Consider the following 24508-nt stretch of genomic DNA (forward strand, 5'->3'; position numbering starts at 1 on the left):
AGGACAAGGAAGGCATGTGAAACCAGGTGATGGCATGTGAGTAGGGCTTTGATAGTTGAACAGGAGTTTGTTAGGCTGTGGTCCTCAAAGCGTGGTTGCAGACTAGCAGCATCCGTCTGAGCATCTGGAAACTTGTCAGGAATGTGCAGAACCTCCGGCCCCACTCCAGATCTATTGGATCAGAAACTGATGGGGGGGCCCTCCAGGGGATTCTGATGCTCCTCAGGTTTGAGAACCACTACCCTAGGCATAAAATTGCCTGCACAAAATTATAATGAGGATAGAAAAGAAAAACAAAAAAAACCCCAAAACCCCACAATTTTCTTTACTGGAAGAGAACATTTTTAAAGACCCACTTAGTGCCCAAAGCAAATTTGTAGCACGTGGGTACCTCCCAGCAAACCCCTCCCCCATATCACCACCCCCGTGCCCCACATCCCAATTTAGAGACCTTCTATTAATTTACCATGGCTCTCTGGAGAGGAGGAATGCCCCCATTTCACCGGACAGAGGGAATGCTGAGCACCAGGCATGCCAGACATTCCACTGCTAAAAAGGGGGGGTGCGTGTGGGGGGGTGGTATTCCAAAGTTAGCATTACTGGGCCATAAATGCTGAAACTCCTGAGACATAAAGCTTATTCCACCCTACAGTTTCCAAAATTTCCTCTAGGTTTTCCTAGGAGAATTCTACGCTCTTCTATTCTGCAGAGAAGAAGTTTAAATTAGGGCCAGCCTTGGAGGACTGGCGTGCCAGATGCGGGGAGGCTGTCCCCAGAAATAAGCTGGTTCCCACCGCTGATGGGCGGGGCAGAGGGCCTCCTGTCCCAACCCAGTGGAGGGGCTCCTGGAAGGCCTGCCCCCTCCAAGTGTCTGCAAGGGGTCTGGACCCAAGCTTTAAAATCCTGAGCGGAGTCACTGCATCCCGACCTCTCCTCTCCCAGCCAGTCCTGGCTGGCTTTTCAAATGGGTGCAGTTGTCTCCTCCCCACCCAGCCCCATCCTCGCCCGGGACCAGCTGTGCCGCGCGGGCCGGCCTCAGTAGAGACGTGGTCAGACCCGCGGCTGCAGCAGAATTAGCCGCTCTCTCCATTCAGGCACCTTCAGCTTTCCGCTCAGCTCCGGGAGCCGCTTTGCAAAGTTGGGCAGCTCCAAGAGCACGCTTTGCCTCTCCCTCCCGGTCCCCCCGCGCCCCCGCCTCCCACGCTCCTTCAGCTGGGAGCTGCTAGTCCCAGCTGGCTGGCAGCTTGCACCCCTTTCTGGTCCTCCGCCCTGAAGCGCAACCATGCTGTTAAGGGGCGTCCTCCTGGCAGTGCAAGGTAAGGGGGAACCCCCCCCGGGACACTCTCGTGACCCTCCCCCTCTCCTGCAACCCCAGTGGCGGGGCTGGTGGTCCTGGGTTGGGCCATCCCAGGGTGCCTTCGGATCCTTCTCCGCAGCCGCTAACCTCGCTCCCCAAGCCAACCCTGGGGTGGCGATGGGGGTGCGCACCGGTTCGTACACTGGAGGCACCCTGGAGGTGGGCAGGGAAGGGGCTAGTAGTGCATTTCTCTGCTGCCCCCTCCTCCACGCCTTTCCCCCACTTTCACCAGGTAGTTTCCCAGGGGTGCCCCGAGTTGATGCAAACGCTCCCCGGCCGGAGCCGGAACTGAAACTCACTTTGTGCCCGCAGCCCTGCAGCTTGCCGGTGCCCTGGACCTGCCCGCTGGGTCCTGCACCTTTGAAGAGAGCACCTGTGGCTTTGACTCGGTATTTGCATTCCTGCCGTGGATTTTAAATGAGGAAGGTAAGGGGCCTTAGTGCGCAGGGGTCCAAGATGAACTTTCCTCCTGCTGTTTGGCTCTTTCACGTGGGTAATGTTATCTTGGAGTTAAATCCCGTGGGGAGGAAAAGTGTGCGTCACAGATCCTCTTTCCAAACCTCAGCTGTGCTGCGTGGATGGCCAAGGAAGAGATGGGGGTGGGGCGGGGGGCGTGCTTTGTTTACCTGGCCTGTGGGCAGAAGGTTTTGCCCCTCCGCCCAGGACTCCTTAATGGAGAGGAGAAAGGGGGCACAGCTAATGATTGTCACCCACCTCCTGTGTGCCCCTGGCCCGCCATCATCCTCTCTGGTCCTCAGTAGACACCTTTGTGAGCTGGGAAGGTTCTCATCGCGCCCTGCAGGAATGGTTCCATAATTCTGTGATGGGATCTCAATGCTAAGATCTCACATTTATGTTGTGCCTGACAGTGTTTTGTTGCATGACTTCATTCTCATACTCCTGTTGTATTTATAACCCAGCACTTGGCAAAAGAGGAAACCAAGTCCATGACCTTGTGTGCGAGGTCACTCAGCTGGCCGGTGTTAGTTGTGGTCTCACCATTTGGGTTCTACTGACAAAGTTTGAACTAAGATGTAACTTCTTACCCTTCATTTATTTAGTAAAAATAAGTAGTTCTCCAGTGCCCCACAGCAGGCATTGAGTGTCCCTTCTCCTCTCCTTTCTCCCTCACTTGTGGACCCCCTTTAGAAGATTGATGCCTCAGGCCATTTGGATTCGGAAAGAGCCTCTTTAGAACAATGCTGCTGTTTAAAGGAGACCAGCTCACCTCCTTCCCCTTTCAATTGTCCTCATGCCTCCAATCATCCAGCTTGGCTCCCTGGAGAAGGGTGGAGCCCAGGACCCCTGATTCAGATGTAGGAACTGTCATTACAGTTTACTCTGCTCCAGGCTTCTGTTTGGGGCTTTGCATACATTAGCTTCTCTGCCCCTCACTGTAAGATGATGTTCACCCCATTTTAAACCAGAGAGAATCTCAGTATTAGACTATTCAGATGACTGGCCTGTGTCACATGGTGTCTTTGAGTGGTCAGCTCAGAGCTGCCTGGTTAGGGGAAAAAACAGGGAACTAGCTCAGTAGTAATCTTTATTTATTGCCAACGGTTGCCAAGTCCTGTCTACTACAGTTTATTTAGGGGTAGCTGGGAAAAAGCAATTCCTGATTTGTTATCTGAGGGATTCCTACCTGGCTGATGATGGCCTTAGGAAAGTCTCTTTCATCTCACCCCTTCCCTTTCCCTGTTCTGGCTGTGTGTGAAGCATTTTGAGAGACGGCCTGACAGAGGCCACGGGACTGGCTTTGGAGGCTGTATTCTCTAGCACAGTGCTTTGCAAACGAGCTGCATCGGAATTACCGGGTGCATGAGTTACAACACAGATTGCTGGGCCTCACCCCCTGAGCTTCTGATTCAGTTCGGCTGGGTGGAGCCTGAGAATCTGCATTTCTAACAAGTTCCCACGTGCTGCTGCTGCTGGTCTGGCTGAGGACCACACTTTAAGAGACACTGACCTTCACAATGTGTGTGTACACACACACACACACACACACACACACACACCCCTCAGCTGGTGACCCTGAGCAGCGCTGGGACTAGGATAAAGGAGCCACTTGCACGACCCTGGGAGTAAAAACCTTAAATCTTGTGCTCTAGAGACCTCTCTTGCCTCAGCCTAATCCTAGCTTGGAGAAAAGGAAATCAACATCACCTGTTATTCCAGGATCCTCATTCTCTGAGCATGCACCCTCCAGGGGCCTGAGTCTCTGACCCCCTCCTCCCGACCCCCCGGTCCTCTCTCAGGAGGGTGCCCCCCTCAAAGCCTGCTGCCGCCTGGGCCAGTGGGCATGCCACAGCCTGCTAAACTCAGCCGCCTCCCAGACCTACAGGAAGTGCTCTCCGCTGAGTTGGCACCTCTGCACCAGTGGCAGTTAAACAGTGCCCCTTCAGGGAAAACAGAAAGATGCTTATAGGGAAAGGTGATTATGGTTTAATAATATAATGAAGGCACTGTTTCTTCCCATTTTGCTTGCTTTCTGACTTTTAACAGCCACTGCTTTCTGGCTCAGGTCTGGGACTACTGATTTGGCTGGGGGAAGTGAATTCATTCTCACATGAGCACTCCAGGCAGAGCAGGCTGGTTAGGCTTTGGTAAATACAAATTGAGCTGTTCAAAGACCAGAACTTGGACATAACGGTCCTCTCCAGAGAAACAGTAAATTAGTTGTGTGCCAACTGCTGTGGTTGCCAGCTGAGAAGCCATCACTAAGAATTTCTGTTATAAACCCATTTCTAGGTTGGTAAATTAAAGATAATAAAATTGTCCTGGGCTGAAATTTGGCAAGTTGCTTGCAAGCTTCTCTGCAAATTTCTTTCATCTTGCTGCAAAAGTCCTTGGAAACTGGGTCTATCTAGCTCCATGTGTTGTATCCACCGCAGAAAACTAGGTTTCAAAGACTTTTGTTCATAGTATTTGGAACACAAATGGCACTTTCTATATGTCCTTGGTCACTAGATTAATTTACAGTGGAGAGAACAAGGCTAAAGTCCAGTGAAGGGAACTGAGTAGGAAAACGAATCTGCTAAGTAGAATTTCATCACAGGAGATTCAAATCTGGGGATAATTGTCTTCAAATATCTCCCCAGCTCCCCAGAATTGTATTTGAAGTCCACCCCTTTGGTTCATTTCAAGTATTAGGTCTCTAAGCATCTATGATTGCAATCCCAATGTCTCTAGTTCATGGCCATTTTGAAACACACTTGGTCTCCCCTGGGCACAGAATGTGTGAGTTTGGACAGCGCAGTGTGTTGACTTGGGTTGTGTACCACAATGGACGGCACCCCAGGGACAGGGCGCAGCCTGTGCAGGTGACCTGGCCCTGCAATATAGCCTCCTCTACTTTCTAGTATTGACAATGGTTGCATTTTTTTTTTTTTTGGTAGAATTTTTTTGTTTTCCCTAACTTGTCAAGGCAAGTGTGATTATATCAGACTCAAATTTGAACTCGCTTCTCCGTTTTAGTTTTGAATTAAATCCAGGAAAGAAGAGATCTATTTTGTCCTATAAGCATCTTCTTTATTCACAATTCAGAGCATATTGGAATCTCTTTGAACAGTGGTCCTCAGCTGAAATCGAGACTGTTGGTTCCATTTTCCCAGTGCCAGCTGTGGGGGCAGAAGCCCTTCGGCTGAGGATTCTTGGAGACTAGAAAGTTGGCCTCTCATCTGAAGAGTCACAATCTAAGTTAGTCATCAGGTAGAGTTTGGCTCCACTTCTAAGTTGTGGACATTTTGCCTTAGCACCTTTAACCTGACTCCATCGGAGGAACTGGGGAAGGGAGAGGAGTAAAATCCAAATCCTGGTACTGCTCCTTAATTGGAAATTTGAAACACCAAGACACACAGGATGGGAAGGTAGCTACTGAAAGGTGTCAGGTTAAGATGAGGCCAAAAAGGAAACTCAAAGCACTTTTGTAGGGAAGGCATTTTTTCTACAGCTATGAGGGTCGGGGTTTGAGAAATTGCCTAATATCGGAAGAATTTGAATAGTATTTGTACCTGGGAGCAAGGGCTGGTATCTGAGTCGGGACCAGCCCAGAGGTTTGGCATAACCGAGGGGTGCGGGGTGGGGCCATGGTAAAAAGTGTGCTGAAATTACATTCTAAGGACCTATGGGTGTCTCTTTCTAACACCCCTGTTCTTCACCCAAACTCCTTCCTTCTCTCTCAAGGACACGTCCAGTCACGTGGCCACCTGAGTTTCAGTTCTGCACTCAGTCATGTGCCAGTCATTATAAATAGTGATAAATCCTGACTGATGCTTCGTAAGGCCCAGCTAGAGCCAAAAGCCAGGCAAAGATCCCAAAGGGGCCTTCCAGGGAGAGGAGGAGCAGTCCTCCCTTCCTGTGGATTGCAGCTCTTTTCCTGACCCTGGTGGTTGGACCCAGCATCCCATCCTAATCAGTTTACAAGGCAATTCCCAGTCCCTGGGCCTGCATGGCCCCTGCTTGTTCGTCTCCTGGTGCCCTCTCAGCAGGAACACAACCCCCACATTGTGAAGAGGGTGGATAGCAGCACAGGTTGGGAGTGTTCCTTGTATGTCTCTCGGAAAGACGGTTGATACCAAGAATTGATAAGTTATTCTGCAGTATCACGTGGCATTCCCTAGGCAGCGCTGGCTCCGACTGCTGTCAGTTTGAGCGTGCTTGTTGTGTGCTGTGCCTGCGCGCAGCAGGGGTTCTGCCTGGGATTCTAGATCTTAGAGCTGGGCCTTAGAGGTCATCAGTGCCATGTCCTCAATCCTCGCAGGAACCCACTGGGCCTAGAGTCAGGCAGTGGCAACCTCTCGTTCTCTGGGCTCTTCACAAGATTTTCCCTCCAGCATTGCTGCCTCATCTCAGTCTCCACTGGATCCTGGAGCTTTGGTGCCTTAATTATAACTTTTTGGAAACTCTTCATCAGAGATATAATTATAATGCACCCATGTGGAAGAGAATGGGTTCCAAAGGTGCAGTGCATTGAGCCTACCAAACCCACAAAACACAACACTTGTGGTCATTTAGTGTATTTATTCACTTTTTCAGGTGTGTAGGTATCCTACCTTCCTGGAATCTTTAGCATATAGAGAAAGACCTAGCACATAGTAGATGTTCAATAAAGATTTGTTGAATTAATGAATTTTCTGAATAAATAGATGAAGTATCGGATGATTAAAAAGTCCTTATGTATTTTCATTTAGGCTCCTGGTTCATTCTGTACCTTCAAAGGTGATTCCTTATCATGAGAAACAACTTACACCTAGTGGTTAGTGCAAACTCTGGAGTTGGAAAGCTTGGATTAGAATCCAGTCTCTGCCCTTTCAAACTGTGTGGTCTTGGGCGAGTTAGTTATCCTCTCTGTGTCTCAGCAGTAAAATGGGGATAATAAAAGTACCCATCGCATGAGGTTGTTGTGCAGATTGAATACATTAATGCATGTAATACGTACTGAGCACTTTATACATATAACCTGTTATTCTTACTCTCACTATGACTAGATTTGTATTTTTATCGATCATGATTTCTTCGAAATCAAACAGCTTTCCAACACAGCTTCCGGGGAGCTAAGAAGAGTCTAATTTCCTTTTGATTATAGTTTTGCCATTTGCTTTTCATTTCTACCAAAGGAAGAACTTCCTTCGTCTTATTTGCTTCTATTTTAAGCATCCATGAGCCTCTCGAGCCATCTAACGCTTGCGTGCCTGAACGAGGTATGGAGGTAAGTAATAAGACCAAGTTCACTTTTGACTTAAAGTCTCTCCCAGACGCTTAGACTTTTCCTTGGTTTGTGTCAGGAATGCTTTGTGCTCTGTCCCATCCCTGTCCCACTCTAGCCTGCCCTTCCCTCTGTATCCATCCCACAGAGCTGGTACCTGAGCATCAATCAGGCCCCGTGATTGGTGGTGCTGGTGCCTTCTATGAGATGCTTAGCCAAACTCCTCTCTCATCTACTAACCTCTTGGGCAGGCCCCTCACCCTTGGCCTCCTTGAGATCTCTTGCTTGACTCCTCCAGTGGGATTTAACCAGCCTGGACTGGTAATATCTGTCTGCCCCTCCAGTCTTGACTAACTTCTCTGGACGTAGGCTCTGTCTGGCCAGACTTCTTCCTATCAATGCCAACACCCAGTCTGGGTTCGTCCCTACTCAGATTAGAGTTGCTCAATGGAGAGATGGTACCCAGCTCCGGGCTTGGTTCTCAGCAAGGTGCCTGGGGATTTTTAGGGTGTTTCCCTTCTCATAATTGCAGAAGTCAGCTGTGGCCACAATGTGTTGGGAGGAAAACGCAATATCTTGTCGTAAGACTGTCTGCCTCCATTGCCGTCTTCAATCTCTTAGGCTACAGTTACCATGTTACGTGACTTGCATCTTGGGATATAGTATTCGTAAGAAATCCTGGTTCTTACAGTAGCTGAACCTCTTTGGTATGTCACCCCAGCAGTCGTCCTCCTTCTTTTACTAAACAATGTTTGACTTTTAAGAATTTGAGTGAAACTCATTTATGTTAATAGAAGTGATGGATATCTCAATAAATAGAACAGGAGGTAGTTGAACATGCCTTGGCCATCTTGGCTGGTCAACCCTGATTTTCATATCTGCTAATTTTCCCGTCACTCTCTTTCAATTTTTCTTATGCTTGTCTTATCAACTCAATGATATACATGTATTCATGTATTCAGATCTAGGTTTTTGGAGTATTTAATTATATATATATGTATATATATATATACACACATATATATGTATATATACATACACATATATACATATATATATATATATATATCCTGTGCATTAGGCCAGTGGTTCTTAACCCTGACTAGATGTTAAAAACACCTAAAATTGCCTTTAAAAATCATCATGTCCAGGCTGTACCCCAAGAGATTCTGATTTATTTGGTCAGAAATGGGGCCAGACTTGGCATTGTTCACCAAAAACCAAACACTACAAATTAACAATCTCCCCAGGCCTTTCTAATATGTGGCCAGGGTTGAGGACAGAGCCTTAGAATGACTGCCAACTCCCCGCCCTCTCCAGAGGTAAGAAAGAAGAAATGTCCTCTTGTTAAGAATCCCTTGATGATTATCAGTTGCCCACAAATAAAGTATAAGCTGCCTAGCTTGGCACTCAAGACCCTTCACGACTGGCCCCAAATTATATTTCTACTCCACCCTCCCTTTAATCCTTAATATGCTGTTCACTCAATATGCCCTTTACTTTCTTGCTTCTTTGCTCTAGTTGCAGTGTTCTTGACACTTGTATTATTCTGATTTGTTATTCCCCTGCCCCATCTTGGCCTACTTAAATCCTATGTATGCTTTAACGTCCAGCTCTTTCTTGAAACATTCCCTGAGTTTCCCAGGTAAATGAACCTCTCCCTTCCCGTTTCTCTCTTCAATTCCCACCTTGTAACTCTTATTAGCGTCTCCTTATTGGAGTCCCCGCCCCTTCCCATCATCGTATCTTTGAGAACAGGGATCACGTCCTCTCCACCACACCCGACAAACAGTATCTTGTATCAACAAACACTTCAAATTTAATCAACCTCTAAAGCTCGTGTTGAGATAGATAAATAGATAGAAAAAAAAGTAGAAAAGCCTTGACATTTTCCCCTGTAGTGAAAAAGGTTGTGTTTAATAACCCTTCCTACTATAGGGCTTCAAAGATTTTGGAGGCTTCTGTTGTAATTTCCAAATATAACAGTGAAGCGGTATTTCAGCTTGCCTCACCAATATGTGGTCTGCCTCATCCCTGACACACCAGTGGACAAATAGCCGTTGGATTATTTAGCCATCAGGGCTGCCTAAGTCCTTTGATCCTCTGCCATCACAAACAATCACAGTGCAACCTCAAGAGAGACACTGCTTGGTCTGAAAAGTATTTTTGGCAAAAGATTATCAGACTTTGAACTGGCTTTTGAGAGCTGTTGTTTCTAAGGAACTCAAGTGTGAGACATCAGTAGTGCCCACCCTGATGGGTAAACGCAGGTAGAGCTGTGTGTCTGCTCCTAGAAGAATCTCTTGCCCACTGATGTGACTCATGGAGAAACCAAAGGATTAGGTTTGTGATTCAGTGAAATCTGCCAGAATATTTGCTTTCTCTACTTTATGAGAAAGTTGTTTGTGTTTTCGGGGATTCTGAGGCTCAGAATAAGATGATGAAACAGAACAAGTGGTACCATACCATAACTTCATCGTATCCTGGATGAATCATGTGTTTTACAAGAGAAGCTCCTAAGAATATTTATTGTATAAACAAGCATTTGAGTGCTTACTATCCACCAAGCACTGTATTAGTAGTTGGAGTACATAGAGAACAGGGAGTGCATACAAGGTCATGGTCCTTAACCTTGGTGGCAACCATCGGAGGAAACATAAATCTGTAATTATGGTCAAAGATCTTCATTACAAACAGCATGAGTTGGCTGTTTAAGCAGAAAAGGTGTTTATTAGAAGGGCATTTGTTGGCTCTTAGAATCAACAGGAAGTCTAGAGAGCTATGTATTGGGCAATAATAAAGAGATATCAAGTGTAGACAAGATCTTTCTGGAGGAATCATTTGTGTGACTTTGCTACTGGACATTTGTCACTGCACTGCTGGACCTGCCTGTACATTATCCTTCAGACAATAAATAGTGTGTGAGGAGGGTCGATTGGAGCGGTATAAGATTGGCAGGGGAGGTAGTTAGGGAACCATCTGGCGGTCTGGCTGAGAGATGATGAGGGCTTGAAAGAGGACAGAGGTAGTGGAGGTGAAAGGGAGGGAGTCAATAAAACACCAAAGAGGGGACTAAATTGTCAGGACTTGATGATTAATTGGGTGGAAGTGGTGAGTCAGTGAGTGGAAAATGACTCCCAGATTTCTAGTTTGGGCAGCTGTTTGTTTGGTGGTACCAGCGGTTAAGAGAATTTTGAGAAAAGCATCCTGTTAGGGTAGAAGATGTGTTCAGTTCTGAGTTGCCTGGGAAACATCCAGGTGGGAGAGTCCATCAGGAATGGACACTTCCTGTAAGAATGTAAGAATCTGAAGGTCAAGTACAGTCTAGACAGGACTATGGCTGTGGGAATCTTCAGCATAAAGATAGTGGTTGAAATATTGAGCAGAGAGAAGATCACCAAGAAGAATATATAAAGTGATAACAGCAGGAGGCAGAGAGCAGAACTTTAAACTCATGTTTAAGAATTAGGCATAGGAAGGGAGCTGTGCAATGAAAGAAACAGAAGGAACCAGACTTACATGAGGAGAATTAGGAAAGTGCAAGACCGCAGGCCAAGGTGTTAGGAGTTTCAAAAGCAGGATGTGATCAACAGTCTCCAATGGCAGCAGAGAGGCAGGCAGGCACAGTACGACTTGTCTGTTGGAAATGACAGTGAGGGGCTTGACTGAGTGCAGTTTCAGAGGAATGACGAGGGCAGAACCAGAAAGCCCCGGTGGAAGAATAATGACGAGGAAATATAGACAGTTAGCAGAGAATTCTCAGCAAAGAAGTTTGGATATTCTCTCTTAGAGAGAGATTCAACCACACCTACAGAGAAACTTTAAGCGAAAGGTTTTTGTTTATATTTTGTTTTACTTTGTTTTTTGTAGGAAGGGGAGAGTTGAGCTTGTTTATAAAGTGAGGGGAAGGAAAGGACCAGTAAAGAAAGAAGATTCAGGAGAGGCTTCCTCATTTGCTCTGTATTAGACTCAGTTTCCACTTTAAAAGTTCAGAAACCTCGAGAACATACAAATTTCCTCGGCCCACATAACCCAAGAGTTCTCCCCTAATGGTTCAATAACACTTAAGTGTCAAACTCAAAATGAGGGAAATTTTATTTCTGCAGAGGATGTGGGAGATTGGGCTGAATCTGTGGTAATTATGATGCTTCCTGGAATTTAGTTATTAAAAAGCAAAAACGAAGCTTTGTAAGCTACAGGAGAATGTCTTGGGTGTAAGGAAACTAATGGCATAGCATGTTCTGTTTCTGTTTAGGAGTCGTTCACAATGAGAAGTGTGGAGTTACACCTAATGAAATAGTTACACAATAGTTTTCCTACGCAGCCAGTATCTGAGATCCATAAGTAGCATTTCATGGTACCTGCCAAGTCTGTTTATTATCATTATCTCTAACCTTCACGACAGTGCTGGGGGTGATGATTCTCAGCATTTTATAGACGAGACAGGGAGGTGAAGATAACATGCCCAGGGCAACACAGTTAGAGAGTCAGTGTATGGACCCAAGCCCACCTGGCTCCAGAGACTTGCGCTTCACCTGGCCCTCGTCTCCCTCCCATCAGTGAGCAGGATGACGCCTTTGTACTTCCAGAGGTCAACACCAGGAAAGACAGGCATGCAAGATTTATGCTTCTCTAGAGTTAGTGAGAAACCTCTGCAAAATATTTGATGTCCCAACATTCCCACTTCTTCTCTGAGTTCTAGGCCTCAGCTACAAAGAGTGTTCCTGCCATGCGGTGCCGAGCCTTTGGCACCAAACAGGCCTCAAGCAGAGATAGGGGAATGTAATTTTACCTTTCTTTTTTTTCCCTAGCAGATTAAAGTTTACTCTTGGAACCATTTGAAGGATTCTCTTCTCAGTCCTCAGCATAATTTTGGCAGAGAACTTCAGGGAAAATTTATAGCTTGACCTAAGATACTTGGGCAGTCCTAAGGAATACTCCTAAATTTCGAATACATCCATTCCTACTGTGAAAGAATTTTAAAAAGTACACAGTTAAATGGGCTTTTGCAGGCTGGCTGCCCTACTAGACAAGCATTTTAGTACTTATTCATCCTATTACTCTGAACAGAATGGCAATGTTACTATACAGCAAAGAGATCTATAATTTAGATGGATGCCGAGAGAAATTTCCATTCCTTATTTGAAAACCTTTTGCTTCACTGCCAAGAAGAGCTGAAGTGTTATTTGGAGCCATGCTTATAATGAAGATGACTTTAATATGCTTTAACACTCAGAAGCTGCCTTCTCTGCTTACCAGTATTTTAGGACTAAGTCCATCTAGTCTGAAACTCTAACTTAAGAAATTTTCTTTTTTAAGCTGCTATAGATTTCTTCTATGTTTGTGATTTATTAAAAATGGATAATGGACTGTTGGAGAACTTTCTTTTTAAGGTCTGTTTGACCCTACATTAGCCAATTTAAAAATATAAGCTTTATGGAAACCCTTCTGTTTTTCCATTACAAATTTTGAAAGTCCAGAATAAGTCTCTGAAATCACATCATTGTTTCTGAAAACGTTTTTCCTTTTCCACAAATTCTGATGAGGAAAATGTGAGTTAAACATTGGTATCTTTTTGTTGTTTTTTTAAAGGATAAGCACTGAAGACCAGACCTTTTTGAACTCATATTTGATACTTAGGAATAACTGAAAAAAAACAAACAACAACACCAGGATATAATAAATATATCCTAGGTTATATATTAGCTCTGCAGATTTTTGTCTTTGTTGTCAACGCAAATACTTAACAAACTAGCTACACATGGTTCTCTACTGAATATTGTGTAATAAAAGAGAAGTGATGTCAGAGATAACACATCTAGAGATGCAGAGTATCAACATAGGCATGATTCATTTTTAATCTTGGGCTTGTGGACCAGGACTTAATTGCGTTCCATACACATGTGCTTTAAAGAGTGTTGAATTCAAAATGAAATTCTATTAATTATACAGAATAAATCCCATGTGTCTAGACCACCCCCCATTTAAAGACTATATCAATAATTACCAATGATATTATGTTCAAGTTTGATCCAAGTGGCCTTCTAGTCTGTCAGGGACTCTGTTTAGCTACTTTCGAGAGAAAACGAGGGCAGCCTATTTGGGTAACAGCTGAAAGCCAACAACTCAGTTTCTAAGAAAGTTGCTTTGTCCCTCAGAATATTCCTCAAGCCTCTTACCTCTCCACAACTCAGCTACTCACAACAAAAATTGCTGGAAGATGAAAATGGTGCAAAATGGTTTATATTTTTAATTAACTCCATTCATTTCTCATTTTGGTTACCAGGAAGTCATTCATAATTTTATGACTATATTCCTGTCATAAAATAAGTTTGGAGACATTTTTATGAGTTGTCTCTTGCTGAGCATAATATTAACCTAGTAGTCTAAGAATTTCTAGAAAATGGAATGGGTCTTGGAAAAATAGATAATATTTACTATCGGTCTAGTCAAATGTGCAATGGATCATGGTCACGCACAAAAGATGCTGCGTTTGAGGCTCAAATGATTTAAGAACCTTTCCTTGGAAACAGCTGACAAAAGAAAAAGGCTGAAGAGTGAACCGCGGAGATTCAAAGTTTCAGTCTCCTTTTCGTCTCGATCACCAGCCACCAGGTGCACTATAGAGTGACATGCCATCAAGGTACCCTCAGCTGGGAGTTTGAGGATAATGCCTGGCATATTTTATTTAAATATTACAAGAACGGACACATCAATGGCCACTTTTTATGTTTATCCTTAGATCTCATTTCAGAGTTGCTAAAACAAACTCAAAGACCAAAGTGGCATTTGGAAGCATTTACTGGGCACTGGGTGATAATTTTGGCACTGATTCAGCAAACCTGGTAGAAAAATGCATACTTATTTTATGGAACATTTATTGACAATTATTATCTGCCAAGCACTGCGCTAGATGCCTTGCCTGTATAATTTCATTTAATTCTTACAATGACCCAATGAGGAAGATGAAGAAAGTAGGGTTTAGAGATTTTTTTTTTAACATTCCCAAAATCATGGAGCAGGTAAATTGATGGAGCCTGTAACCTACGTTTGTCTCCACACACTAAGAAAATAACCATTCTGCTATTTTTACCTCTCTCTTCTTACTCTCACTTAACATGTCTCAAAGGATCTTTGTGATAGAGATAATCACAAGTCATGATAGTAATAGCTGACTCCTATGGAGCAAATTCTCTCAACTATATACTGTTCTGTGCATTCGATGTTAACTAATTCAATCCTCCCGACAATTTCGTAAGTTGAGTCCTCTTTTCATTCTTACTTTGGAGGTAAGGAAAGTGAGGAATGCAGAGGTAGCATAAATTGCAGGTCACATGGATCCTAGGTGGCAGGGCTGTATTTTGTAACAGATTTTCTGTCTCCAGTCTGTGTTCTGTGAAGGAGATAGCAATTGTAATATTCTTTTCTTTTTTTTTACTGCACTTTGAGATGAAAATCTTTTCTACTTAAATTCTGAATGTCCAAGAGAACCACATAAAGACATTATTTCTTCTAGATGCCTCCACACACGGGAGCCCTACCAGCAGATACATTCTGATTTGAGGAAGTTTTAAATCAATATTTTCCTTTGGAAATGGACCAGGGCCCCAGGTCAACAGAATTCCTGCTTGTTTCCAAGTTTAAATGAGATTATTTTGGGAACTTCTGTGAGAGTCTCACACTCACAACATCCCCAAGACTATCCTGCATTCTCTGGACAAATTCCAGTAGAACTTGTGTTCCTTGATTATCTCTATGGTCTTGTTTTGAAAATGAGTCAAGTCTCCTCATGCAAAAATAAAGGTAGATAGTTAGATAGATAATAAAAATGTGGTACCATGTTTCCCCGAAAATAAGACCGGGTCTTATATTAATTTTTGCTCCAAAACACGCATTAGGGCTTATGTTCAGGGGATATCATCCTGAAAAATGCTAGGGCTTATTTTCCGCTTAGGTCTTATTTTTGGGGAAGCACGGTATCTGCTTGCTTAGGTTATGCAAAAAGACACTGGGAACTCAAATTAGTAAGTACGTAAGCAGGAAACACCATACAAGCAGGAGGGCAATGAAAGTTCTTCACCCTTGGAATACAGACAGTGGTGCGCTCAGTCTTCCTGTCTGTCTTTTCTCAGTCTTTCTCTCTGTCCTTATAGTGACTGATGTCTTTTGATCCATGGGATATGAATATGCATCTTTTATTTCATTCTTATAGTGACTCATTGAGGAAGGTACTCGATATGGGCAAAGACAATGTGGTTTAGAGAGTTTCTTGTAACTTTTCCAAAGCCTGTTCATGGGGTGTGAACATGTGTCTTAAGACACCATGGACAAAGAAGGGTCTATGGCCTATTGTTCAGTGAGTACCTTTAGCTTAATTTTATTCATTTAACAATTTCTACCTATACTGGGCAAGGAAGGTAACAGCAGTGACTAATAAAGGTACTTGTCCTCAAGGAGCTGCCCGTCTAGTAGAAGAAATAAGATATATCAATAGTAACTGTCTCAATGATCGTTGAGATAAGTACCATGGGAAGGAAAATGTAAAAGGTCCTGGAAATTCAGCGGTTAACAAGAGTGGATAAGCTGGAGCCTGTTGGTGGACTTTGTCATATTGGGTGAGATGTGACCAAGAGGGTATGGCTCTTAGGTCATGTGAAATGTCAGGAGCAGCAGAAGCCAAGGCCAGAGGTGGAAAAGCAAGGCCTTTTGAGGCCTTGCATATCTCTTTTGACAGGTGTGTTGGATGCATGAAGGAAAAATACATAATTAAACCTGGTATTTGTCACTTCACTTCAGGCCATTCCCATGCACGTGATAAGCAGAAAGGTCTGTCTCATTTGAGTTTGCAGCCTCAGTCGCTAACACTAAGGACAGTTGCACCCTAGGACCTCTACATTACACAGTAATCTGTGCAGAAAAACTGCCAGTTCCCAGGCGTAGAGAGGATGCAAAGGCTACAAGTAGTTTCCTGTAGGTTGGAGAGCGCAGTGGTCAGTAACTGTTACTGATTTCTGGATCCCACAAACTGTCACTTTGGATAATAACTGACCCGTTGATAAAACTCACTTTCTAGGTTTACTAAAGAAAGGCATGCTTCTCAGTCTTGAATTCTGACTAAATAAAAATAAAATCATGAGTAGTCAGCAATGAAAACTTAGCCTGAGGAAGTTTGATGTAATAATCATGGCCATTAGTTACTGTGTTGCAGATATATCCATATTATCTTCTCTAAACCTCATTATAGACTTGTATGATCTGTGTGGCTATCTCCATTTTTAAAGATGCAGTAACTGCTACCCAGCAAGGTGATTCAACCTGTTCCAGGTCACACAGTCAGAGCAGGGATTGGATCAGATCTAATCCAATGCCTGTCCCACTGTCTTGCCCTTGGGGGTCTTCTAGGAGTGAGTAGGATTCCAGCCTCTCATGTGTTGACTATTTTGATGACCTTTCCTCCCAAACCAGCCTCTACTTTTTTGTCTTTGCCAGGAGCTGTTCATCTTTGCTGTCATCCATCACGAACATCTCCCAAACTCCACTGAGGCAGGGATTCCTTTGTGTCCCCACATTCCCATGTGGCCTCCTCATGGCAGGGCAGACATTTAGTAAGGGCTCAGGTCATCTTCCTCCCTCCCTTCCTGTTAAGCTCATCTTGCAATGTCCCTTACCCTCCTTCCTTCTCCCAGTGGCTCTCAGTCCTTTATGACTCTCTCTTCCAAGCCTAAAACTAGTTCATTCCTCATTCAGGGAACCTAGTGCCATTGTCACAAAACCAATATCATGTCTCACTTCCCAAGCCAGCTTCAATAAAGTAGAAATGGAGACAAAGCTTCCACCACTACATTCAGTTCTTTCTGGCCTCATTCCTTGAAGAATAGATGTCTTCATCCTTTTGTCAGGGACAGTGTGATGGATCATGGCTCTATTAGCTGGAAGAGATGCTAAAATCAGAGGTTATGTCCCTGTGACGCTTATGCTATTATACCCAATACACGATTCTCAAGGTCCATTTACTGACTCAGTATCTGCTTATTCTTTGATAAAGGAAATAGATGAAGATGTGTATAGTGCATTTCCTATGCCTGGAACCCTCCTCTCACAAACCATCACTGAGTGGTCTCTTTCTCATCATTCCAGCCTCAGCTGAAATGTTACCTGCTTCCCTGAGCACCCTCTCTCAAGTTCAACGTCTGTCATAGTCATTACTACAGCGCCTGATTTTAATCCTCTCTAGAACACATTAGCTCTCTGATATTTTTCTTGTTATTTAATGGTGTCTATTGTCCATCAACTCAGTTGAACTGCAAACTTAGTGGGAGTAAAAAGCCTGTCTCCCTGGTGTCACCGGATTCTCCCATGTCCAGCACAGTGTCTGCCACCTGAAAGATACTCAGTCAATGTTTGGAGAATAGGTGAATAAATCTTGTGGTGATGCTGCCTTCGAAATGTATGAAGGCCAGCATGTTGTCAGGATTTGTTCACTGAAAAGAAGGACCAGATGAGCCTGAGCGTTACAGAGACGTTCTGTATAAGTGACGCGTTTTCCCCCAAGGATGTATCTGGGCAGAAGCATCAAATACAGAAGGTGAATGTTTCAGTTATGCTTTGGTCCTGCGGTTATGGTGCAACCAACTCTCCCTTTGTCTGCTGGATTGAGTGAGAGTTCCACTGGGGGAACACAGGCTTATTATCTAGAAGCAGAATGGTATTTCCTTCTTTTGACAAATGAAAAAAGCAATTCCTGCAACAAAGAAAAGATATATACCATTGAGAAACTGAATTCTAAGGCACTGCCCAAACATGAATGAGAAAGTGTGTGTGTCTGTGGGTGTGTGTCTGTGTGTGTATTAAATCTGTGGTCTGCAGAGTGATTTTTCAGAAAACTGGTTCGTTCCCAGTCCCAATGGTGTGTGAATTATTCAACAATTGTCTTAATTTTCTTCTCTTCACCTAAGATAAGCCAGGCTGATTTCCTGAAATTTATCACAGTAATCAAACTCCTGATCATGTGGAAAACATTCTCCCGTATCACATATTTTTCCGATCCCAATGACATAGAACTCGGTATGGAGCTCTTGAAGCATGTTGCAAAGAAATTGCCAAATAACAGAGGTCAGAGGTTAATAACAACGTGTTGCATTTCTACACCCTTCTCTCTATGGAGGGACATGATCACCCATATTGTAAGTGAGATTTTAGATCTATGTTCCCCAGGCCCACGATGATAGGACCACAGCCCCTGATCCCCCAGTGATCGTGGACCCCTGCGTGCTTTACACACGTTGCCCTGTTTCATCTCACAGCCATCCTCTGAAGTGGGTGACGTTCCCTGGAGTTCACAAGTAAGGAAATGGAAGTCCCTAGTGGTTAAGTGGTCTGCCTGCTGTCACACGGCTGAGCTGGGCCGTGAAGCCTTGTTGTGGAATCTGCCCTGGCTCATCACTCCCAAAGCACTGTCATTGTGTTGGAGCCTCTCTGAAAACACTTGACACTCTTTCATTTTATTGGCCTTGTTTAAGAACATATCTTTTCCTTCCTGTTATGCTATGATTCTAGAAGTCAGCATCTGCATCTCTTCCTTCTCTTAATACCGTATATGCCTTGGTGAAATGCCCTGCACATAATAAACCTGGGCCAGGACAAGGCTGAGGCAAGTGAGGCACTCACCGGAGGGGGAAAACTCATGGGGGCACCAAAACAATGCAGTAATGAAGCTCCATAATATTTTAACACACTATTTAAAAATGCAAAATTAATGCAAAAATTCCATGATGAAATATGTAACATATCAATTTTAAGTAAAGGAAGGCTCTGAGTCTGCTCTCGGCCTCCCCAGCCTGTTGCTGGCCTTATCAGTGCTCTTAAAACATGTTGAATGAATGGCTGTAGAATTGGTGTTTGGCTATTAATTGGTGGTGCTATGAATGATCCAGTGAAATGTTACCATTCAGAACTCACTGATGAATCAGATGGACTAAACTCTTGGCCTTTCTGGCTGTCAGTTTGTCCGTGAAGATGTTGATTCAGCTGTACTGGTCACGCCCACCCAAGCCTGGGAGAGCCACCAGAGTCTAGCTTCCCTACCAGTCTACTCAACGGGGGTGTTTTCTTAGGAGAAGTTCAACTCTAAATTAAAAACTGTCCTTGGGTTGTCTAAGATTCTGAAGTTCCTGGAATTGCTCTTTCATTTTGTTATTTTTTCCCCTATCTTTAGTCTTGATATTTCAAGAACTCAGAGTACTTGATTTTGAAGGACAGAACTGTGAGGTACTAAATATGCACACGTACATTCATATACGTCATTATCTCTCCACTGTCCTCACCCCTCCACCAGGACTAGGTAGATAATAAGCTCAATAAATGTTTGTGAATGTATTATTGGGCTGTAGGAGACTGTAGGACAAACAATAGTTTAATTTTGAGCACATTAAATTTATATCTGAAGTCACCATTATGTTTTATAGCCAACAAAAAGCTTTATCCCAAACAAAAAGATTGGCAGGCCTCATTTGTTTCATTTAAGTTAAGCCTAGTTTTTCCATGCTGTTTTCATTGTTTGTACTTGTAGCATTGGAGACTTTGCCAAATGAGGAATCTAATCTGTAAGTAGAATGCTGTTGCACGGTTGTTCACAATAACAGTGGGATAGAAAGCCGAGGTCTCAGTGTATCTTGGGCAGCTTCTCCCCTCAGCAAACAGGCCCAATTATAGAACAAATCCCCACTTCCAAGGCAACTTCAGTCTCTCTCCAAAGACATGTGTCTCCAAAGCCAGTAGAATTAGAATGGTGCAAACAAGCTTCAAGTCTACAAATGGCCAGACTGAAAACTGAAATTTAAGGGGAAAAGGCATGTCAGTGCTGTGGCAACAAGGGTCTGAGCAGAGGAGTCTTTCTTCTTCCTACAGGTGTGGCCTTCTGCACTGGAATGCAGGTGGAGTTGATTTTGGCTTAGACTGTTGAAAAGAAGGAGCCATTTCCATCAGAATAAATCTTTCTACTGCTTAGGTATAATCCACCCAGACAGACACAATCTAGAAAGATTTAGCAATTTTCAGCAAGACCAAATGATTCATTCATTCAACAAATGTCTATGGAGGACCTACACATGCCAGGTGCTGGGCATTCAACAGTGAACAAAATAATAGTCCATCTCACATGGAGGATGTGTCCTATCGGGGGAGCTTAAGATCAATGATGCAACAAATAACAGTATGACGTGACGGGTGGTATAAGGTTCATGGAGAGAAACGGAACAGGGGAAGAGGAGCTGTTTTGTCTCAGGTGGGCAGGGAAAGAACATTGCAGAAGAAATGTGTGACCAGAGGAGGGAGTGAGAGTGGGAATGAGTGTGGTATATGGTGTGTTTGGGGAATGGCGAGGAAGTGAGTGTGGCTGAGGTAGGAGGAGCAGCAAGAAGGCCAGTGTGCTCAGCGCACAGAGAGCTAGGGAGAGGGGTTGAGAGGTAGGAAGGGCCAAATCTTGGGGAGATATTCAGGCCATGGTGAGGAATTTGGATTTTAATCTAGTTGAAATGGGAAGCCATTGAAGGGATATAAGTATGGATTCTATTTCAAAAGGATCACCCTCCTGCTTTGTGGAGAATAAATTTGAAAATGATTTCTATGTGGAATTTCTTTTCAGGCCTGAGGTAGGAAAGTTTATTCCAAAAAGGCATACTAATACATACTTCATTTTAAAAAGTGAGAATAGAAGTGTGAGTGAGAATAGAAGTTAGGAAACCAGCCTTTGCAGTAATGTAGGCATGAAATAATTGTGGATTTGATTCTGGGAGAGGTTGTGGAGTTCAAGAATGGATTTGAGATATATTTTGGAGATACGCCAACAGGATTCATTAATGCAATCGATGTGAGAGAATCAAGAATGATGTCTAGGTAAATGGCTTGAGTAACTGGATGGATAGTGGTGTCGTTTAGAGAGATGGAGAAGAGCGGGAGAGGAACAGATAAGGAAGGGCCATTATGGGGATGGAGTTCTGATTTGACATGTTACATTTGAGGACCTTGATAGAGCTATAAATGTATATATTCAGTAGCTATTTTGATATGGGTGTCTAGGGTTCAGAGTAGAGGTCTGGGGGTGAGATGCAAATTTGGGGATTATCAGCATGCAACTAGTATTTAATGCTCAGGTCTGGATGATCCACTAGGGAGATAGTATAGGTAAAGAAGAGGAAGAGGGTAGAGGACCATGCCCTGGGGGTATTCCAAGATTTAGAATGGAGGTGAAGAGAAGGTGCCAAACAGGAAGACTGAGAAGAGGTGACCAGGTGGGTAGAAGGCAAGTCGAGACCGAGGGATGCCTTAGAAGCCAAAAGAATAGACACCGAAAGTGTTTCAGGTGGGAATGTCCAACTGTGTTGAATGCAGCTGAGAAGTGAAATGAAGACCGAGAAACCATTGGATTTAGCCACACGAAGGTTTGTGGTGATCTTAGCAAGAGAAGAGCAGTTTCCCTTTGGCTGGGAGAGCCCGGCATCATGACCTCTCCACGAAGTCATTTGTGAATGTTTATCTCTTGGAGCACAGAGATATATACCAATGTCCTGCTGTTGAGCAGACTGAAAATGGTTGCATTCTCTGGCATAGAATTCATTAGTTTTTGGTATCCTTGGTTTCATTCAAAACCAAACCAGAGTCCAATTTCTTCGCTTGTACTGATTGTTTGCGTTTTTTGCCTATTACTTTTGAGATGTTTCAAATCATAGACTGGCCCAAAGGGAGGGATGTTGGTGATCATTTTCACAATCCCTTTATGTGATGGATGAGGATACAGAAGGCTGGGAAAAATAGAGTGATAGAGGAAGACTAGAATGCAGGAATCGTAACTACATCACATTTAGGGTTTCTGATTCATATTACCCTTTCCCTCATCCCAAAAGGTACTCAACTGAACTAGGTGAGAAGCATTGTCCCAGGTGGCTTGAAGTAAAGGTGTTCTAGTTCCTAGATTGCTTCTGATCTGAGACTATACCTGTCAAATGGAATCCGCTTCATTGATTAGGTAATTTTTAAGGATATTATAGAGACCCGATTGATAAAGGTCTGAAAACCGCCTTGTATCCCTTGTCGATAGCACACGCAGCCCTAATACTCTTTCCTGCTTGCTCAGCAACAGCCTCCAGCAGATTTCCAGGCAGCTACCAACAGTCACTTCATATGGCTATGAAATGAAACCTATCTGCCTTACACATTTTAGAAAGAAGCTGTCCTCGACCCTAGCCTCAGCAAGCTTAGAGTGCACAAGGGCAAGAGCTGTACATAGAACAAAAGAGTCATAGATTCAGAGGTCTTTGATCAGACAAGGTGCTCAGGTGGTCCTAGGTGCCAGTCGTTGGCTGGTATGGAGTTTCTTTGCATGAGTTTATTATCTAAAGATAGGATCTTTCAGTTTGGTGATACAAGTGGAAAAGTCAAGTGGGTGATACAGCTCTTTTGGATAACTTAAGAAAATGATGTTGTTTATGAGGAAATTACCTCTTAGGCACCTGCCTGGCTGTGTGACTCACCAATATGGTGTCACTATGGCAACAGCTCCTCACCCGGATCAGAGAACCAGATCTCAACCTATCACTATGCACGGCGCCATCCAGGGTCTCAATGTGCTGAACCATGTTTCCTTATGCGAGGCATTTGTCCTAAGTCTTATTTTTAACACCTGTAAAGTGAGAAGAATTCCCATAAAAAATGCTGTGAGGCTCATATGAACTGATCGAGTGGATGCACATTATAAACTGGAAAACACTATACAATTGTGAACTGTTATAAGACTTACAAAGAGAACTCAGAGCTGAGTTAAGCTTGACAATTTGACAGCTGAGACTATAAACGGAAGGAAAATATTTATTTTAGTTAACTTGTGAATTAGGCAAAGGGCTGTTTTATGAGTATTCGGGGCACACATGCTACTTAAAAGGCACAGTAATGACCCTGCGTGTAGGACAGCCTGTATTCCGAGGCACTGCCTGGAGCTGGAGATCAGGAGAAACAGCATGCATTGTGCATCTCTTCTGCAGACTCGGGGAGCTTTGGGCTGTGTAGGATTCAGCCAGAATGGAGACCGGTCTCTTTCCCTCAAAAGATTACAAGCCAATAGGGAATGGGAGACAAACAGTCCAAATCCCAGGACAGAATGTGATGTGTAGAACAAGAGAGATACAGAGATCCAAAGAGTGGAGGAGATTTGTTGGGGAAGGGAGGTCAGGGCAGGGAAAGAGGTTTCTTAAAGAGGTAGAATTTACAATTTGCTGTGGTCCACGGGTCGGATTCTGAAAGTTAGGTAAGGCAAGCCAAGCGCAAGTGAGAAGCATAAAGGTAGGTTGCAAAATGTATTCCAGTAAAAGAGCTGTCTAATGTGATTGGAGCAAAGGTCAAAGTGGGAAAATGATCATAGCTAACGCTTATGGATTGCGTACTGCATATCAAGCACTGTCCTAAAGGCACTAAGTGTATTACTTCACAGGGACCCAGTGGAATCGATATTATTGATGCCATTGCATGGATGAGCAAAGTGGGGCACAAAATTTGAGCGAATTGCGCAAGGGCACCCATCTAGTAAGTGGCTGAGGCACGAGTTGAATTCAAACAGTGTCATTAGGGGTCCACACTTTAAACCACTCTGCTATGTTTCATTCCCAGAGTCTAAGAGGTGAATAGCCAAGATGAGGCTGAAGACCTCTTTTGTGGCTACACCACCATAGAGGTGTTAGGGAGCAGACATGAGTGTGCTCTTAATTCAGTAGACCAGTGTTCCCCCAAAATTGGTGCATAGACTACTAGTGAGACAGTTTATACCATATTTCCCCGAAAATAAGACCAGGTCTTATATTAATTTTTGCTCCAAAAGACGTATTAGGGCTTATTTTCAGGGACTGTCTTATTTCTTCATGTACAACAATCTACATTTATTCAAATACAGTTATGTCATCTTCTTCTGGAACATTGTCATAACTCTCCAAACCCTGAATTCCAGCTTGACTTTCTTGTGACTCCATTTCCTGTAGAACCATTGGCCCCAATCTCTCATGTCCAGCAATAGAGCTCTCCTTAAATGAGCACTTTTTGTCCATGTAGCCTGCTCATAGTGCACTGGCAACACAGATGTCAGTGATTTTATCCCATGAATTCTTCACCCAAGTCATGACCTCTTGCGGGCTAGGCTTCTCAAAGCTTCCACGCTGATTTCTCTCCATTCTATTTTCAATGTAGTCATTGATTTCCATGTGCCAATGGTCCTTGAATGGCTTGTTTATAGCAATATCAAGAGTCTGGAGATACGCAGTCATTCCTGCGGGATCATTATTTGATCTGTTCTTCTCTCTGCAAGGAAGTTCTTCATGTCCTTAGCCCGGTGAGTGCTGGCTGAATCCCAGACTAGCAGACCTCTTTGGTCACCTCGCAAGACAAGTGGCAGCATTAAATCAACC

At 43.9% G+C, this 24508-nt stretch overlaps 1 protein-coding gene across 2 annotated transcripts in view; it reads left to right on the top strand.

Annotated features, from left to right (window-relative positions):
- The first annotated feature begins 659 nt into the window (after positions 1 to 659).
- Positions 660 to 24508, top strand: part of MAMDC2 (MAM domain containing 2) — a 132942-nt gene continuing 109093 nt past the window's right edge. The window contains exons 1-2 of one of the 2 annotated variants that reach the window (XM_074330547.1): positions 660 to 1316; positions 1670 to 1783. In XM_074330547.1, coding sequence (XP_074186648.1) covers positions 1283 to 1316; positions 1670 to 1783 — 148 coding nt within the window. In that variant the 5' untranslated portion in view covers positions 660 to 1282. The remainder of the gene's footprint in view (positions 1317 to 1669; positions 1784 to 24508) is intronic. The other variant, XM_019730591.2, reaches the window with a different exon arrangement.

Source organism: Rhinolophus sinicus, linkage group LG04 (assembly GCF_036562045.2).
Source record: "Rhinolophus sinicus isolate RSC01 linkage group LG04, ASM3656204v1, whole genome shotgun sequence".
NCBI classification, from domain to species: Eukaryota; Metazoa; Chordata; class Mammalia; order Chiroptera; family Rhinolophidae; genus Rhinolophus; species Rhinolophus sinicus.